We start from the raw sequence: 21578 nt of genomic DNA on the forward strand, positions 1-21578 counted from the left end.
TGTTGATCAAATACTGCCATTATAACGTGAACCTCACTATAGAAAGCTGTCTTGTGGATCAGGTGCTGACGTTATAACGAGTATCTCACAGACGTGCGAGCCATGTGTTTACAAAGTGGACGCCCAAGGTCAGGAATGCGCGCTGTGCGGGCGCGGTCTTTGCCGGTGTATCGTCGCGTGCGACGTCGAGGTCGCGATCAGCTGACCGGCGTCATCTGCCGTGACTGCAGCAGCGGTGCCGGCAGCTGCTGCGGAGCCGGCAGCTGATGAGGAAACTGTAGCTTCGGTTTCTGTCCGCAGCGCAGCGCCACTAGAGCTCGCTCCGCCACCGATCAGAGCCTGTTGGCTGCTCGCTTGCGACAGCTGATGAGGAGACTGTAGCTTCGGTTTCTGTCCGCAGCGCAGCGCCACTAGAGCTCGCTCCGCCACCGATCAGAGCCTGTTGGCTGCTCGCTTGCGAATCGGAGCCGTCTCCCAGTTCGGCCGTTAGATCGAGCACCATTTTTTTAGACTTGTCTATCGCGTCGGGAGGTTCTACGCCGGCTACAACCTGTAAAGAAAAACACAGAAATTGAACTGCAGAATATAACTGATCATGAATAGTATCTTTCGTCACAAGGACGGGAAGGAGTCGTTTGCAGGCGATAATGATGTTTCTAGTCGAGGCGTTAGCCGAGACTAGAATTTCATTCGAGCACTGCAAAAGAAATTCACGTCCATGTAATGCACACTCTTTTGTCATAATAATCTAAAGAAGAATAATAATTCAGAAATAGGAAACATTACCTGCTTGTGCTGAAGTTACTAAATGCATTCTATAAACATAACCTAGTTTACAAATTCCGAATCAGGAATTTTGTGGAAGTTGACAAAACTTCCACCTGGAGTGCTGGAGGTGGTTATCTTTGTATAGTGAGGTCCACGTTATAATGGCAGTGGATAAAGATAGGAGAATAGCGATGCCGATTCTCTGCATTAATTAATTATATTTCTACACTGTCAAAAACATAATTGGTATCGTGAATATTGAAAAGGTTAGTACCACCGGCTTTGTCGAATGATAGACAAGGATAGCAAAACCAAAGTGTTGATCAAATACTGTCATTATAACATGGCCCTCACTATAGCAGTTTTGCTGTTCCTATTTCGGAACTAGGAAACATACTCGACTGTAAAGAAAACATATGGTTTCATCACAGTAGAGTATGCTGTAATGAGAATCATATTATGTTTATTTTTTCTGCAAACAGCTGTTTACCGGCTTGATTTCATGCATGGAAAACAGCTGAGATTGAATGACTATGACAAAAAATAACTGAACATAAAAAATTGAATACAGGAAATAACACACAGCACAATTGGTCAAGATGGCTGCTACAGCCTTCTGTAGCATGATGGCCATCTTGATGCTCCAGAACAGAAATTTCCCTTACATAAGGTATTATAAAAGAATTAAAAATAACAATTTTCTCCGTCTTCTTCTTCTTCTTCTTCTTCTTTTTATTCTCCTTCTCCTTCTTCTTCTTCTTCTTCTTTTTATTACAAAAATACTAGATTAATCCCTGAGAAAAGGACAGGGTTCTACCACATCAAGGTTTGACCAATAGCTTAGAGAAAATAGAGCATAAGAAGGTATCTCATGATATAGGTCGTTTATGTTCCAAATTTCAATTCGATTTTTGTCTTAAAATCTTCAAAAAAATGTAGAAAAATACTATATTAATCCCTGGGAACAGGACAGGGTGTTACCCTATGGACATTTGACCTCAAGCATAGAAAATATATAGCAAAAGAAGATATTATTTCATGGCATAGGTCGCTTGTGTTCCAAATTTCAAACCAATCTCCGCACAGGTTGTAGCAGAGAATGGAAAAAATCAAATTGAAATCTTACAAAGGATGTGAAAAATACTGTAGTGATCCCTGGGCATCAAGTTCTAACCAAGAGGATAGAGAAAATATAGTTATAAAAAGATATTAAATATCTTTTAATATAGTATTTTTCTAGTACTATATTTTTATAGTACTATTAATATAGTATTTTTCTATATTTTTTGTAGGATTTCAAGAGAAAATCGAATTTATATTAATCCTTGAAAACAGGGCAGGGTGCTAAGCCTGTTTAATTGGTACTATAGTGGGGTTCACGCTCTAATAACAGTGGAGAAAGATAGAACAGCGTTGCCGATTCTCAGCCTTCTCACTGCCTTCTAAGGAAGATGCTGATAACTGTTCATTATCCTTCGAAATAATCATTTATTCAGCAAGAGCATATTTCTTTCAATGATTAAGAATAATACATGACGAGATTGAATATTTTGTTAATTGATTATATTTCTACATTTTTGTAAAACGATCTGGCAACATTGTGGAGCTTGAACTGGATAACGCTATCTGCTTTGTCAAATGATAGACAAGGATAGCAACTCCGATGTTAGTCAAATTCTTCCATTATAACGTGGACATCACTATAATAATAGTAGATCTTATGTTTCGGGAGTAAGTTAGGCAACCCGCCGCACACGCAAATCCTTTCTGCTAACATAGAATAGAATTAATAATAAGAATATTATCTATTATTTACAGTATGGAAGTTTTCTCTGCTACTCCTGGATTTTCTTCTTCTTTTTCTTCTTCTTCTTCTTCTTCTTCTCTTCTTCTCTTCTTCTTCTTCTTCTTCTTCTTCTTCTTCTTCTTCTTCTTCTACTCCTTCTTCTTGTTCTGCTCCTTCTCCTCCTCCACCTCCTCCTCCTTCTCCTCGAAAATTGAACTTGGTATTCGAACAGTAGAAATAAAACCTATTTTTCTTGGACATGTTATTCATTATCAAAATTTGAGAATAGAACAGTTTTGGCTATTGTTCTTCCCCGTACATATTCATATGTTTTGTAATTGGATCTACAAATAATTTAATAGGTAAATATGGTTGTTCTCATTGTATTTTTGTGCGTTGTGGATGAATTGAATTGAATTAAATTGAAAATTACCTTGAGAATGGTTTCAGAATCCTGTAGGGCTTGCTTGGCTAGGTACCTTTCTCGTTTTATCTTTCTATCCAAACTCTCAGGGATGTCAGGCACAAGTATGTCAATCAGCCTACATACACCGAACACCACATGCTGCAAACATACAAAAATCAAGTAACCATCATCATACAAAAATCATTATAATTCAGTTACAATCAAGATAGTTCTTTCTCGAACAAGGGGATGAATAAAATGAAAAAGTCACTATACAATTGAGAATGGAAGGGTGACTGATTGAGCTCATTTAGCTCCACTAACTAAGAGCTTAGAATTTTTCAGTTATTTATCTATTGTAAGTTGTTGTTTATTGTATGTTAGAAGCTGATGTCGAACAGCTGTTCCTCTTTCAAAGCCTTTAGCCAGTTAAAGTTAAGCCTTTATCCTGTAACCGAGCTTGTTCACATGACAGCGATTTAAGCGCGGTTGACCAACAACAGAGCGATTGCCAGGTATAGGGAAACACATGGTGCCGTACACGTGCATAGCTCGGTTTCAGTAGTCGCCGGCGGATCGCGGCGGTTGTAGTCTCCAGTCCAACCGCTCGGTTGTCGCTCGGTTGCCGGGCGGCTCGATATACTAGAGCAGGCATGAGAGCGTACACATGTCAAATTCCATTTTATTCAATCTAGTTCACAATATTACAATTATGAGAAAAATAATACAGCTTAACAAATATAGAGTAATAAGTTAATAATTTATAAAGTACATAAAAGTCTAATTTATTAAACCATAACATCAGACAAGAATTCGAACATGCTAAAAAACCAGGACTAATTTGTGAATTGGATAGAAAAATACTGCTTGCTGAGAGTTCAAAACTCTACTTCTGCGAGCAGGAATGAATATATGATAATTATGAATTTATAGAGACGTAGAAAAAGAAGAAAGAAAGAAAAATTAGCAACCAATCACTCACACATTCACACGTTGTCTTCAGTCAACCGAGCGGTTTCGATCAGAGCAGTAATATAATAATGTGAAGAGTAATATAGTGATTAAGTACATAGATTAAGATATTAAGATTGAGTACATAGATGTTGTGCCTAGTAATTATTTATTATAACCGAGCGCAAACCGCTCATGAATCGCTGTCATGTATACGTGGCTGGCAAACCGAGCGATTTGCCAATCGAGCGTAAATCGCTGTCATGAGAAACAAGCTCTATAGGGAAACACATGGTGCCGTACACATGCAACGCTAGGTTTGAGCAGTCGCCGGCGAATCGCGGCGGTTGAAGTTTCCAGTCCAACCGCTCGGTTGTCGCTCGGTTGCCGGGTGGTTCGATATACTAGAGCAGGCATGAGAGCGTACACATGCCTTCAGTCAACCGAGCGGTTTCGATCAGAGCAGTTCACATAGTGCACATTCTATTACAATTTCAGTTCAATTAGAAATTCATTCTATTACAATTTTCAGTTCAAGTTAGCTAGAGGATCATAGTTCATTGTAGTATCTAGTTCCTACCTAACCTAACCCGACTAGCAAGGTTCACTGAACCCTCAACCGAACGCAAACCGCTCATGAATCGCTGTCATGTATACGAGACTGGCAAACCGAGCGATTTGCCGATCGAGCGACAAACGGGCGTAAATCACTGTCATGTGAACAAGCTCTAAAGGTGCGTACAGATATACGCGCCGCGAACATGAGCAATTCACTTATAATCAGCTGATACTAAGCTTTTTATATCTGTATCTTACCGTTTCTGTAAAATTACAGATATAGTCAGCTGATTAAAATTGAATTGCTCATGTTCGCGGCGCGTATATCTGTACGCACCTTTACACACACATCGATTTTTGGACGATTTCTACCACATGGGAAACCATAGTTGGCTAGGTATTTTTCCTCCTTTATTCCTTTCCAGCACACCCCACCATGGAGCCTGAATCTAGTATTTTTATTTGAAATTTGTATTTTGATTGAGTTGTTTAGTATTTTCATTCATTTTATGTATCTTGTGTTGAATGGAATAAAATTATTGATTGATGATGATAATGATAATGATAATAATAATGATATTATGATGATGATGATGATGATGATTTACCTCGAACATGATGACAAAAGCCAGTTGCACGGCTAGCAGTCGCCAGAAGAAGGGTGTGTGATTGCCCTCCTGGTCGCGCAGCCCACGATATCGACACTGTCGCGAAAGTGTGCCGTTCGGCGAATAGGCCAACGAGAAATTCACATAGCCACTCAGACTCCAGTTGTGGTCGTATTGGTAGACCAGCTTAGGCAGGAACTCTGACGTGAATGCTATCAGGAAGCCCTACGTAAAACCGTGGAGAAAATAATACTTTATTTAATATTTATATTATTATAATACTTTATATACTTCTTCTAAAGAATATATTTTTGTCTCTGGTAGCATGTACGTTAGATGATAATAAACAATTATTGTGCCACTACCATACCATCATTATCATGGAGAGAATAATACTTTATTGGTATTCATATCATTATAGTCAATGGATTTTATTCAAATCAACACAATACAATATACATTAAAGGAATCAAAAAACAAAAAAATCACAATAAAAAAATAAATTTCTAATGAATAATAAAACTTTATATACTTTATTTAAAGAATATATTTTTGTCTCTGGTAACACGCATATTAGATCATGATGAACAATAATAATTACTATATCACTAGTGAGCCCCCCGATCCGGAAAACTCGCTCATTGACAACTTATTTCAAAATTTGCAGCTTGTTTACTACGTTACACACACATTAATTTTTGGACGTTCGACTTTTTGCAGAAAAACCTTTTTTGATTAGTTGTCGAAAAATTAAATGTCATGATTGAAATTCAACAGCTTTTGTGCAACCGGGTCTATTTCTTGAGAATTTCAATTTGAGTGATCAAAGCGTTCGAAGTATCTGATTGGTTGATGATGCAAATTGCTTTTTTGTAGAGATTTTGTAGCATTATTATTATTATTAGCGTATGGCAAACAGATAAATACACACACGCAAATACACAAAAATATTCAGGTCTTTGATCGCTTGATAAGAAATAAAATAAAATAAAACTATATATGGCAAACAATAGACACACACACACAAATTCACAAAAATATTCAGGTCTTTGACAGCTTGATAAGAAATAAAATAAAATCAAACTATCTATCCAGGTTATAGCATACAAATAGAAATATATAACGAAGGAAAGTGTATATATGCACAAGGAAAGTGTATATTTATGATTATGCAAGTTACATCGTGAGAATCTACAGCATTCAGCAGTTTCTATACAACTTCTTTGGAACTCTTCTGGAACTGTTGGAGCCAGCTTGCAACCTGCTTACAACAACAAAGCGAGAGGTACTCACTTTATCAAAATTCACTTGTTTAAATTGTTTTATTCCAAGTTTTGTGTTTTTTAAAAATAAAGATTTCTTTTTAAAAAGAAATCTCGCGGAACGCATTATTTAGCTTGCATATGCAAATCAAGTGAAACTTAGATGTCCAGGTTTGTTTTGTAGTAGGCTATGACTTGCTATAAAATCATCTAAACTGCCCTGATAGGCTTGGATTGTAATTCGTGTAGCAAATAGGGTGAAAGGAGTGGAAAAGGGGAGAATGGGGGAGGGAGAAAGTGAAATGAGAGACACAAAAAGCATGCGAGTCCACTTTGAACAATAATATAGCTAAGAAATTTGTAATATTCATAAAGAATGCACTGGTTTTTGTGAGTAAAGTGATTGTTCCTTGAAAGAAAAAATAAATAAAATTCTTGATTCTTGAAAGTTTATTGTAGAACATACAAACGAATGTGAATTTGGTCTAGAGTCGAAAGTAAAAACTTGATAACGCTCGTTTAATTGCAGAGAAAATAATACAACTCACATTACTGATAACAGCCAGATGAGCGAGCATATCCAGAATTTTGAACCAAATTCCGATGTTTTCGGCGCGTTCAGCCACGATGCGCCGTGTCTCACAAACGAACTTCTGCGCATCCAGCCGAATTTCCACCCAATTGTTGAGGAGGGCGAATAGTGGAGCTAACGGAAAAGCCGCCACGAATATCGTGATGAAACCGAACTGCAAAACTAAATACAAAGATAAATTTTTAATCCAAAACTTGAATTTTAAAACACTTGTAAAGTAAAAAATGCACTCACCATTGGCAGTGACGATTGTTTCGACCTTGTTTAGGTCATAATTAGACATCCTATTATATTAAGCAAGCGATTTCTGTATTTTTATATTTGGTTATATTTATTTTTGTCATATTATATTAAGCGAGCAATTTCTGTATTTTTATATTTATTTATGGTTATTTATGTTCAACAGATCTCGAAAACGGCTCTAGCGATTTCCACAAAATTTGGAACATAGTAGGTTTAAGATATGAAAATTCGATTGCACTAGGTCTTATCCCTGGAAAACTCGCTGAACGACATTAAAAGGATAATTCATCATTGGAAAAACAACTGAGACTTTCGCAGTCTGTGGATAATAAAAAGTGAGTGAGCAAGTGCGTCTGTGGTGAATCAAAATATCTCATCCCTGAAATTCATAAGCTGACGTAAATAGCCAGCTGTAAAATATAAACACGATCATTTCAAAGAATTGTGTTCTGTTTATCAATAAATAAAAATAACGAGCGAAGCTCGGTGCCCGATATTTAAATTGAATTCTCCTCCAGACGGCACTTTGCCATTGAGTAAAAACCCGCGAAAAATGTTATAATATTGATTCCTTCTGTATTTCAATTATTGTGGAATTGAATGAAGGCCATTTTATTATTATTATCAAATCAAATTCGTATGGCTTCTGTTGGTGGGTAGTCCCTTGCGGGAAGGTCCCACCTCGCCTCAATATTTATAATTTAAGCCGTCAATGCGCCTTACAACCGTCACACTTCAGTCATGCATTAGGCCCGTCGCAAAGTAGACCCACGCTAATCCACAAAAAGCATCCCACGCCGTGGTATGTTTTGTAAACCATTGCTATAGAATTATTCACAATCAATCAGCTGACAAGTGGATTATAATTGCATGCATTACACAGATGTCTGGAGAAGCCTAGCAATGGTTTACAAAACATACCACGGCGTGGGTTGCTTTTCGTGGATTAGCGTGGGTCTACTTTGCGGCGGGCCTTAGAGTCTGATGATGATCTACACCAGGTAGAAACGATCAACACTGGAGTGCATTTTCCACTTCATGTATTCTAGATATTCAAGTTTCATATAAATAGTGGAACAGTATGTATATACAATAATCATTCTAAATCTAGCTCAATCTGTATGTACAGCTGTGAATAATATTCAAATAACACAGCATCTTTTGCAAACAGAAATTTCAACAATATTGGTAGTAATAAAGCAGGACTTCCTATATACTATCCGACCTGAGCCTAGAAAAAAAAATGGCCGCCGTATGTGGTGGTCTTATAGAAATTCCTACTAAAAAAATCACTAATCAGCTGTTAGAGAGCGTCTCAGTTTGTCGAAATCTCAGTTCGTCTAGTTCCCGTTTAAAATATCAATGCCGGCCACCACATATGGCGGCCATTTTTTTTGTAGGCGCAGGTCTGGTATATAGGAAGTCCTGAATAAAGTCACCCACTAATAAAAATAGCCAATGAGATTATGCTCACTGTTGGAAAACGGAGATCTGGGTATCTGGTGTTGGTCGAGTATCTGGGGCACACTATAAGGGAAGGAGCGATGGTAAGATTCACGTTATAATGGCAGTGGAGAAAGATAGGAGAAATGCGTTGCCGATTATCTGCCTTGCCACTACCTTCATAGACTATAGCTGATTGAATTTCGACTGTTTATTCTAGTTAAAAATGATATATTATGAATTTTATTCGACTAAAATGTTTTTCAATGATTCGATGATGAATATTAATGATTGAGTTTGTGTATCTTGGTAAATAACCATAATTATTTCTACATTGTTTAGAAACAATCCGGCAACGTTGTGGTACTAGGAAAGGATAGCGCTGTCTGATCTTTCGAATTGTAGATAAGGATAGCAACATCAATGTTAATCAGATACTGTCATTATAACGTCGACCGCACTAATCAAAATAATTGAAGAGATAACGTTCACTGTCAGAATACAAAACATTTGAGTATCTAGTGCACATGATATGAGGAATGGAACTAGATATCGTTTGCTGAAATGTATCACAATCTGAAGCTTTTGGCAGGAGAGTCTTTGGTAGGAGGCAAATTTCTTGGTTGAAGAATTTGATGACATAATTTGCATCATGAAATATTTTTCTAACAGCTGCCAACAACAACAAAGTTATAACTATTGCCAGAATGATAGGCAACATCCGGCAGAGAATATCCGCCTTTCCAGACTTCTCTGTCTTCAGTTATCTACTCTCAAAATAGAGATAGTTAGATTCCATTAGTTTCCATAGAAATATAAACATGATACAGTATCAACACAGTATGATACAGTATCAGCTCAACTTGATACACAACACCGTGATTTGACACAAAACTTTCAAACTTTTAAAGAATTCTACAAATGATGGGATGTCCTCCTATGCTATCTTTTCACTATATATCTTTCCACTTCAATAGAGAACCACTCACCCATTTCCAAGTACTCCTCGAAGAGGCCTTCATTATCAACTAACTGATAATCTTCTTCCCATCTTGTTTTTCTATTCTTCTTGGATAATTTCACCTGGAACATTAAATATATATATTATGTATATAAGTATATTCATACGTTTATTTGTCTAAAGTTGCGTATATACAGACTTATGCCCACGAACACGCACATTTCTCTTCTCATCAGGTGATGTCGTACAGGACCAGTGAGATACAGATATAATAAGCAGAGCATCAGCTGATTAGAGGCGAGATGATCGTGTTCGTGGTGCACGAGTCTGTACGCATCAATATGTTCCCCTAGCTCCCATGCAATCGATTCTGGATAGTCCATAGCACCATATTGGAGTCAGGAGCAAATTCAAAAATATTGAGATACTTGAAAAACTTCTTCCCAGTAACATAAATAGAACAGCTGATATTTCAGCCTTATTTTACTTGAGTTCAAATTGAAATTGAGTTTAAATTGGATCAATTATTGGAATATTGAGGAAAATAAGTATATAAATAGAAAAGTGATAAAATATAAAAGAATACCTGTTTGTTATGCCACCATGCCTTCAATTTCGGCACCAGAATTTCCTGAGCATTATTTATTATCTGCTTTCCAACCATAATAACAGCCAACTGTTGAGCCAATTCTATTAAACATCCTCCAGCGCTACACTGAAAACAAGAACATGCAATAATTATGATATTATATTCTATAATAATGAATAGATAATATTCTATTGATATTGATACTTGATCATATATTCTATTGCGTCTCAATACATTCAGTAGCCCTTGAAATTAGAGTGAGTATTCATGTTTTATTGTATGTTTTTTTATGATATGTATTCGACGTTGCTCATGTCTTCTTTGTTTCTTGACAATGGAATGTTATTAATTTTATTCAATTGCTAGCAGGTAACCCGTGCTCCGCCAGGATCTAACTGAAAACTTGACAAACTGAAATCTTGAAGAATCTTAATCTAGAACCAGTTACTATATACATTGGTGCTTGCAATTTATATTGTAGTTCTGATTTTTTAATATATTATTTGGTTACATGAGACAAGTCCAGAATCAAATTCTTCATGCTAATCTCTTTGTGCTATATATACAGAGTGGCTCAAAAGCCCCGTAGAAAAAATTCTCATAGATCATAATCTCATGAACTTATATCATTGTGAAGACAAAATATATCACTGTGAAGACAATATAGATGGTGATGATGACTGAAGCTGAAAATTAGGTGTTTCCACAATACAAGAAGACAAAAATATCACTGTGAAGACAATATAGATGGTGATGATGGTTGAAGCTAAAAATTAGGTGTTTCCACAATACAAGGAGCATTGTTGTCAGGTGTATCTAGAAATCTATATGAGATAGAGCGTTCTACCCAGTTTCAGATTGTAGAACACAAAATTACGCCCAAAGAGATTTTGAATTTTGAATCTAGATTGTAACAATCGGGATATATTGTTGATCAAATACTTAATATCATCAGAATTGATTTTTTTTCTTTAAATTACACTCATTTTTGAAAAATCATAACTTAGTACTCATTGGAGATAGAGAGTTCCGGATTATCTCATTCCATTCAGACTTTTATAATCTTGAAAGAAGCGAGAGCAAATTGTTCTGTCCGATCACTGGATTTGGCGGAAATAGCTGAAAACTGGAAAATGAACCGAAAATACGAGGTTTTTGGGCCACATGCATATAGCCCAAGGAAATTTTGCATGAAGAATTTGGTTCTGGACTTCTCTAATGTATACAAATAATATATTGAATAATCAGAACTACAATATAAATTGCAAGCACACCCCCTTTTTTATGTCTATATTTGTTGGACTATAAATACATCCTTGGTGATAAAGAATCTATAAGCAAAATTCCAAGTTGATCAGTCCAGTAGTGATGCGTCATTCGTGAAATTCCTATCTCGTACGTGTATAAGCCAGTTCTTTCCTTTATCATAGTATAGATAAGCCATTTGTTTCCTCTATTACATTATAGATTATGATATGTATTTGACGTTACTTATGACTCGTTTGTTTCTTGACAATGTGATGTTATCTATTTTATTCATCTATTCAATTTTCCCTTGTAAAAATACTTCAACTTACATCTTCATTTCGAAGCCTAAGTATGAGAGTATAGTTGCCGGGGTAGCCGACAAATCTGCCTTTGAAAAATGCAATGTAGAAAATGGAAGAATAAAAATTGACGAACTGGAATATGAAAACCTTGAACGTCAGGTTGTCATCGAATTCCGTTTGTGTACGATGCATTTCTGCAACAGAAATAAATGGTAATGTACAGATTATACTATTGAGTTCCAACAAACATCATATATTAAAAATTGGGTTTTGATGATCTTTTATATGGTTAATCAATAATTTTATTCAATGAAATGCACTACAAAATTGGTTCCACTGAACCCAAATAGATTCTATAGCAGGTGCCTACAAACAATCATATATACATAAATAGAAAGACTTGCTAACTTTGAACAATAAACTAAGGAGGAATTGTTTCCTTGGGAGTGAGTTTAGGAATTTAAAAGGTATATGAGGTATTGTGTGGTCTTTAATACTATAGTGAGATCCACGTTATAATTGCAGTATTTGATTAACATTGGTGTTGCTAACCTTCTTTATCATCCGATGAAGCAGATAGCGCTATCCTTTTCTAGCTCTGCAACGTTGCAGATTTTCTAACGATGTAAGAATATATTGACAATGGTGTTGCTATCCTTTACTATCATTCGACATAGCAGATAGCGCTATACTTTTCTAGTTCTGCAACGTTGCAGATTTTTTAATGATGTGAAAAATATAATTAAACAGCTATGGTAGGCCTAGCACACGGTATTTGCTGCCATCTACCAGCTAAATCGAGAACTATTTAGAACTCCCGATTGTGAGAAAGTGGGTGGAGCTTAGAAGTGTAGAAAGACGTGCTTCACTGTGATTGGCCCGTAGTTCCCTCTCCGCAATTTCAACTTCTTCTCTCCTACATTCACTCTCTATCATTGGTAGAGAGTTAGTGGGAAGGAAATTTTGAATATTCCTTCCAAAGAATGGACATTTATTTATTTAACAATGACAAAACAACTTAATCATAAAATGATTGGAAACGAAAAAACAGGCTCTTAGCCCTTACTATTCCATTCCCGAATGTTGATTGCATATTAGTCCAAAAGAGGTAATGATTCTTCAGTAGTTTTAAACACATACATTTTGATCCCCAAAATAATCAAATAAGATTTTGAATTTAGAATGTTGATATAGGAAATTAACCAAAACAAAACACTGTATATAGTATCAAGTCAAAAATTTGGGAAATATTAAATAAACATTGAAACTATTGAGCCATAATAAGAACATTGATATGTCCAAAGCTCCGCCAATTTATGTAGATGCAAAACAATATTATCTATAGTTAATTCAAATTGATTTTTTCATATCATATATAGTTCAATCATTATTTTCTTAGTCTATACTAGTAGTTCTGTGAACTAGACCTCGCGCAGTTGTAAACCACAGTCTCTTCTAATACTGTCAATCAGAGTAAATTTTGTCCAGTCCTGTCGTGTCGGTGAGATATCAGTGTATAAACGACTAATGGCTGTTTGGGTTGTTGTATCGACAATGCTAATAATCTGATGTAAACAGCTATATGCTACTATCATTAAAAGCTTACCGAGTTGAAAGCAGAGAAAAGTTGGGAGAAAACACTATGCTACTTCAAGTTATCAATTGCATGCCTCACTGCATGCAATTAATATTCGACACAACAGCTGTTTTCTCACTAAGTTACATTGAGATATTGAATCGCAGAATCGCATGCGTCATTGCATGCAATTTATAATCCACTCGACAGCTGATTTATGATGAATGATTCTATAGTCCGATTTTTGCTCTAATATTGGCGTATGAAGGAGGCTTCTCTTCCTTTTATATTATCCTTGAAAATAGAAACTTTCAAAAGCCTTGTATATACGTCGACGCGCAATTTAAAAAGGAACATACCTGTCAAATTTCATGAAAATCTATTAACGCGTTTTGCCGTAAATGCGCAAGATATAAACATAAAGAGAAATGCAAAACCGGCGATTTGAATCTTAGACCTCACTTCGCTCGGTCAACTATGTAAATTCATCTATAATTTTGCTGTATTGTAAGCTATTGTCACTATTGTTATGTACATAAATAAAGTACTCAATAAATCATTGAACTAAGCAGATAGCTCTACCCTTCTCTAGCTCCACACCGTTGCTAAATTGTTTTTTGACAATGTAGAAATATAATTAATAAGCAAAATAACGAATTCTAATCATGAAATGTATAATCACATCATTGTAAAATATATATTTTTGCGAATAAAATATTCTTGAATATTCCGAACAAGAATGAACAGTTAATATTAAATGAGATAGACCGGTATCAACTATTCTCTATGGAAAGCAGTAGTAAGGCAGAGAATCGTCAATTGAATGCTGTTCTCACATCTTTCTACTCTGTCATTATAAAGTGGACCCCACTATATTAGTTTCTCCAGGAACGCGGAGCTCAGTGTACACACATCCTTCTTTCATAAACAACAATACTTCAAACAGAGAATGCCATATTTTTAGGAAAATGAAATTCTAATAATTATACTCTCTTGTTGAACGAGCGTTAACGAGTTCCTGCTCTCGACTCTTTTGAACATATCGAAATTATAAATTTTGAACAGATAGAGTGATTCTTGATTATGGTATAATAATTTAATACGTGATATTACATATCCATGAACGCTTCATAAGCGAGCTATACAGGGTGGAAGATTTCGCCTGGAATTCAGTTCCTCTGGTGAAATACACCGATGCTGAAATTGTTTGGGGACTAGTTTTTGAAAAACTTATGCTGGATTCATATGGAAAAATATCTGAAAAATTGGATAAAACTAGTCTGGAAACTGTAGTATGAGTAGTTTTTGAGAAAAAAGTTGAAATATACAAAAGTAGAAAAACACAGACTTCTACGTTTGATGCCCAATAACTTTCTTTAATTACCAGTAAACAAATCATTTATAGAAATAAAAATTGTAGAGAATTTAATTCAGAAAAGAATTATGTAAGCTGTGTAAACTAAATTTAAATAAAATGTATTCTTATGTATTCCGGGCGAAATCTTTATTAATCTGTATAGCTTGCTAATGAAGCGTTTATGAATATATGTTTATAAGAACTTTTTTCTTAGTTTTACCTCTACTATCACGAATTGAATTATTCTACCATAATTAAGAATCATTCTGTATTTTCTTCAAACTTTCTCATAAATCAAGTTCGTTGGACATCAAAATTTACTGATTTCTTCGTCCATTCCCAAAAAAGGAAAGGCTCTCTAAATTTGAAGCTGATTGATCAATTGTTTTTAAAGTTATTGTAGAATATACAAATGACTTTGGAACAATGCAACGACTTTGGCCTTGAGTGAGTCAAAGTGAGAAATCGCTAATGCTCGTTCAATTAGAAATTTAATTGAATAATTTTGAAATAATTAATTAATTAATTTACCCCAGGACGTGAGACGATAGGCGAGCTTCTCGTAGACACGTGACATGGCCATTATGAGAATGAGGTTGACAACTGCGCCGGACACATTGGCGATCATCTGCGCCTGCGCACGAAACGTCGCGTTCTGGAAGAGTGGAATCGACACCAGCACACGGTAGATGATCACCGCTATTATGAAGATTATAACCAGCGAAATCTGCAACAATACAAATATTTTGCAATCAACTATTACCATAGAGAAAAGATAGCATGAGAAGATATCCCATGGTGTTGTGTATCAAGTTGAGATGAGATATTGTATCATTTTGTGTTGATACTGTATCATGTGTGTTGATACTGTATCATGTATGGTGATACTAATTAATAAAACAATATTGAAACTTGAAGAACCCTTTATTATTCAAAATATTACGACTATTTTCGACTATAACTTAGGTCATTTTCAAGTTGAAATGTCAACTGAATAACAACTGAAACAATATCAAAACTTGAAAACCCCTTTATTATTCAAAATATTACGACTATTTTCGACTATAACTTAGGTCATTTTCAAGTTGAAATGTCAACTGAAAAATAAATGGTACTTCAATTTTCCATATTGTTTCATCAATTAGTGAAAGTAGCCCATTCAAGTGAATTGTTTTTATGGTGATACTGTATCATTTATAGAGATACCATTGAAAAAAGATAGCATGAGAAGATATCCCATGGTGTTGTGTATCAAGTTGAGATGATTCTCTATAATATTGTGTTTATACTGTATCATGTGTGGTGATGCTGTATCATTTATGGTGATACTATAGAGAAACGATAGCATGAGAAGATATTCCATGGTGTTGTGTATCAAGTTGAGATAATACTGTATCATCTGTGGTGATACTGTATCATGTGTAGTGATACTGTATTATTTATGGTGATGCCATAGAGGAAAAATAGCATAAGAGGATATCCCATGCTGTTGTGTATCAAGTTGAAACTATACTGTATCATGTGTAGTATCATTAATATAGGATATGAGTAGACCTATATAAAAAATATGATGACTTCTGGTAATATGAAGTTGACTATATAACCACAGAGAAACAATAGCATAAGTAGATATTCCATGGTATAGGGAGTTTATGACGTAACTTTTACTGTTATCTCAAGCCGATTACAGTCGATTATTATCGATTTTCACTGTTTTGTTGGGGTGAGAGTATATGAACGGCACAGTTTGAGAAACAACCAGCATCACAAGTTTCACGGAAAAGAAATACGTTGACTATTGGCTTGAGTTGACATTGAAAATTACGACACTAACGCCCTATACCATGGGATATCTACTTACGCTATTGTTTCTCTAGTATAACTGACCATGAGAAAAATGATTCCAATTCCTGCCGCTATCCGTTTGTTGCGCAACGATCGCGGGAAGCTAGGCTCCTGTATCCCCGTGACTGGGTTTACTTCGAGGTAGGGCGCCCGCGCCGCGAACTCAGGTCGCGGTCGTTCCACCTCGTCCTGGAAGCCCATGCAGTCCCAGTGATGAGCCAACGAAGCCGATTTGCGCTTCCAGTATTCCAGAAATGTCACCGCTGCAAAAAATCAAAAATTTGATGAAAACACAATACTTTCTGAATAGTTCTGATGAAAGCTTTATTCTTTAGTATACAAAGAGTTTTGTATTTTTAGGATGCAAATATTACAACTTGCTCCCTACTGACATAAGGAGAATCAATTCTTTGACGCAATTCAAAGTGAAAGTGAAGAAATGGCTTTTGAGTTTGTCATTTGAAGATTTAATGATGTTTATAGAACTATAATACTTTTATTTTTTACCTTTATTGATTTATTTTTTATTTGTTGTACTCATTGATGAGTTCTACGACTTTGTCTATAATTAAACACCATCTCAGTGGTGTTGATGAACTTAAATATTTTTGTGTAGGCTACTCATTAATTAGGGTTTTTTTTTATATATACAACCTTGTCTTTAATTTGATATTATTATTATTATTGCAATTTTTTCACAATTTTGTCTGTACTGTGATACTGTTGTTTTAATGCCTTACTTCTAAGTGAGGAATTTATTTTTCCTTGTTGACAGTCTGTGTGTTATTTTTAAAGCTAGTGTTTATCATTTTTTGCTTTTCTCTTCATAATGTCATCTATACTTGAGCAATCTAAGCCTTGTTTTATTACCATGGAATGAATAGTTTAATCAAGATCTAGTTGTTGGTTGTGACTATTTATTATTGAATTGTATGGTAAAGCTCAAATTGATTCCCATATGCATGTGTGAGAGTGTGTGTGTCTGCGTGTGTGAAAGTATATTTTGATAAAAATTAGCAGTGTTGTCAGCTCCTACTAACGGGCAAAAGACTTTGTTCTTTTTTGTTAGTAGTAATTTTATTTTGCTCTGTGAAAATCATGTTTGTTTTTTTCCTTTTCTCTTATTATATATATTTCTTAGTTTTAAATTACAGTATGTTATTATACTCAAGAGAAGGAACTTGTACTATAATATGTTGTATTTGTTTTGATGCAAAATAAAAAATTATTTGATTTGATTTGTTTTGATTTGATTTAGTGATTAATTCGAACAGACTTTGAACTTTGATATACAATGTATTGTGCATGGGAACGTGTTTGATACACTAGTTGAAAGTGGTTATTTTGCAATATTTGTACAATGTATGTTGATTGGTCGAATAAATATTATTATTGTAAGTACATCATCAAAAAAATCTGGTGTGGCGCACTCACACCACTTTCCTTGCCATTATGAAAATTCATCACCTGACGCTAGTGTTCCCGCGCATCTCAAGTCTACTATTCAAAGATTTGAGCCAGCTGGTGACAGGGCATAACGCTGGAGACACACATGAGGTCGCTATCTCTTCATAGTGAATGATTTAATAGAATCAACAATAATTTGCAATTGAATAATCACATTTTCTCGAATTTAAAGCTTATTTTCAATTTTAGGTGAAAATATTACTGAAGATTAATTGTAGAGATTTTCATGCTCAATCTACTCCACTTGAATTTTTTCGTTCCAATTGTATCTGAAGCCTGATAATTGGGAATCTATCTGCATTGATGAGGCGGAGCTCCTGAAATTTTTACAGATATGGGACTTGTGGCAGTTGATAGAGCTTATTGATGACTATTTTAGGTATGAATTTGATCAAAATCGTTGGAGCCGTTTCCGAGAAAATCACGAAACACCCTGTTTTTGACAACATTCACGCCATTTTAGCCGCCATTTTGAATTGCATTTGATCGAAATTGTTCGTGTCGGATCCTTATAGTGAAAGGACCTTAAGTTCCAAATTTCAAGTCATTCCGTTAATTGGGAGATGAGATATCGTGTACACAGACGCACATACACTCATACACACACACACACACATACAGACCAATACCCAAAAACCGTTTTTTGGACTCAGGGACCTTGAAACGTATAGAAATTTAGAAATTGGGGTACCTTAATTTTTTTCGGAAAGCAATACTTTCCTTACCTATGGTAATAGGGCGAATAGGGAGAGAAAAAATAAGGTAACCTTGTGCTATTCCTCTCCCAAATTTAGATACTGTTACACATACTCCGAAATAGCTACTCGTTATATTGTGAACTAGCAGGTAACTCTGGCTCGACAAGGGTCTATTTTAAAACTTGACAAACTATAAACTTGACGTAATGGAATGTTGAAGACTTGAGAATAGGCCTATAACCATCTTCGGTTGATTAAGAATCTATATGCAATATTTCAAATTAATCAGTCCAGTAGTTGAGACGTGATGATGCGTCAAATATAATTTTCCTATTCCGTACGTGTATCCACTTCTTTACTTTATTTCAGTATAGATGAGGAGACTAGATTATGTTGCCCAACAATAGATTTTATGAAAAATAGAGATACCGGTTGCGGTTCTTACACCATCATCAATCTCTTGTGAACAACCAGTATCATATCTATTTGTTATAAATCTGTGGTTGGACACATATCTTAAGAGGTCCACTTTATAACGGCAGCATTTGATTAACAATGGTATTGCTATCCTTGTCTATCATTCGACAAAGTGGATAACGCTATACACAACCACCTCTGCCGAATCCGACGTTGCCAACTTTGCCGAATCCGTTTTTACAATGTGGAAATATAAATTAATTGAGGCAGACAATTGGCAACGCTGTTTCCTCATCTTTATTCACTGTCGTTATAGCGTTCACCTCACTAGTGAGGTTATTATCAGTCATAATGGCAGTGTTTGATTAACAATTGTGTTGCTATCCTTGTCTATCATTCAACAACCGGATAGCGTTATGTCTTTCTCGCTTCGCTCGGTTAACAGATGGTTTTTTTAACAATGTAGAAGTATAATTGATTAACTAAATATTGAATCATGATTATAAAAAACTATTAATTAATTATCGAAAGAAATAAATTCTTGCTTCATAAAATGTAATTGATTATTTTAAACGAGAATGAACAGTTAATATTACATCAATAAACCTGTATCAGCTACCGTCTATATAAGGCATTGGCAAGACAGAGGATCGGCATCGTTGTTCTCCTATCTCTCTACACTGCCATAATAACGTGGACCTCATTATAGAAAAGGAGACCAGTATCTGTTTTGTCAAATGATAGACAAGGATAGCAACACCATTGTTAATCTAATACTGCCATTATAGCGTGGACCTTAATATAGGTGTAAGTTTGCGTTCATTTTCAAGCTTCAAAATTCTTCAATCAACTCAATATTTCCAAGTACGTATTTTGTTATAATTTATTGTTTATAATTATTTCAATGTAGTTCGATTCTAGATCTATGTAATTTTGAATTTCTAGCTTGTACATTCTTGGACTACACCAATGCTAATCAAATACTTCATACACTATGTCAAAATAATTCAATCAATATTAATTTTACAAAGTTCAAATCCATGGACTACACCAATGTTGATCAATTACTGAAACTGTTCAGCATGGACCTCACCAAAGTCTGACAAATCTCAAATTATGTATAAAAATGAATGAATTTAGGACCAACTCACCCCAGAACGACACGAATACAGCATAGAACACCGTCCCCGGATGGTCGAATAGGTAGGCGAGTTTGGCATAACCGCAGATGTCGCTGAGGTCCCAGTAGTCACAGCCTATCTTCTCATCGCAGAGCGGACACATCAGGTATTCCCCGCTACTGTTGCAGATCTCCATCGCCAACCGGTCTGATTGCATCGTTGCCACGCCGTACAGAAACACTAGCAGTCCTACCAAGGCAGCTGGTAGCAGCCAACCGGTGTAGAAACCTGGCAAACCACAAATTCTATGAATGGTTTATGTCTCGAAACTCAAAATTTATTCAAGTTTACAGTATCGATCCGTTATTGATTACAGATCTGATTACATGTCAGAAAAGGTGATTCAAACTATAGACTGATTTAAACCATTACACTTAACATATTAAGGGGTATTCACAATGTAGGAGTTAGCTGGCTAAGTCGAGCTATTTGCTATCTCCAGCTATTTGCTAAGTCTGTGTTAACTCAATGCTATAGTGGTACGTTAGAAAAAAATAACAGACGAGATAGCAGATAGCGCAGGTTTGAATCCGCTATCTCTGTTAAAACGGCAGCCTATGTTTATAATCCTTATTTTTTCAAACCTTAGACCAGTATAGAATAGACCACGCCCCATGTTATTCATACTGAAAGTTGATGAAGCCAACATTACTGCCATATCGCTCCATCGTGATGTCAGCATCGGATAGAAAACATTTCTGTGGAGTTGTTTTACATTGATTTCCATAGCAGATTGCGTCTATTTCAGTGGGAGCGCAGCGGGAGTTCACCATTCTTATGAATAATCATTTACTTTCATCCGAAATAGACACAATTTAAAAGATTTCTATGCGATGATGACGTCACGATAGGGCGATATGGCAGTAGATGTTGGCTTCAGAGACTTCCCAGCGTGTCTATTCTATAACTGGTCTAAGTTTCAAACTAACTTCAAGTTACAAAATTATCCGCTTGGATCGCTACTGCAGTAGCTAATAGCAGATAGGGTTCAAGATGGGGCGTTCACAATCCACAGTTATCAAATAGCACTTTAGCTGGCTAAAACAACATTGTGAATACCCCTAATGACTCGATGATTGTTTTACCTCCTAGAAGTCAAACAAATTCAAAAGAGTTCACAGTAATTGATATGAATTTCTCATAGAGAAGGTGCTAATATTATCATAGACCAGGTGAAACCTCTAAAGTAAACTATCAAATCACACATTCTTTGAATGGTTCATGTTTTGTGTAGGTGAGAAGTTGATATTGTGGTAATCATTCATATTAGATGAAAATACTAAGAAATTGTCAAAAAACACAGATTTATTGATAGATAGA

The 21578-nt window shown here is 35.5% G+C and overlaps 1 protein-coding gene across 1 annotated transcript in view; it reads right to left on the reverse strand.

Moving 5' to 3' along the window:
* Nucleotides 1-310: 310 nt before the first annotated feature.
* The window catches only part of LOC111047472 (anoctamin-7-like), a 197005-nt gene continuing 175737 nt past the window's right edge, over nt 311-21578 (reverse strand). Inside the window, 9 exon segments of the mRNA XM_039419695.1 lie at nt 311-550; nt 2988-3119; nt 5078-5302; nt 6888-7093; nt 9607-9700; nt 10165-10293; nt 11745-11911; nt 15182-15377; nt 16538-16758. Coding sequence (XP_039275629.1) covers nt 311-550; nt 2988-3119; nt 5078-5302; nt 6888-7093; nt 9607-9700; nt 10165-10293; nt 11745-11911; nt 15182-15377; nt 16538-16758 — 1610 coding nt within the window.

The sequence above is a fragment of the Nilaparvata lugens genome, chromosome 1 (genome assembly GCF_014356525.2).
Source record: "Nilaparvata lugens isolate BPH chromosome 1, ASM1435652v1, whole genome shotgun sequence".
Lineage (NCBI taxonomy): Eukaryota > Metazoa > Arthropoda > Insecta > Hemiptera > Delphacidae > Nilaparvata > Nilaparvata lugens.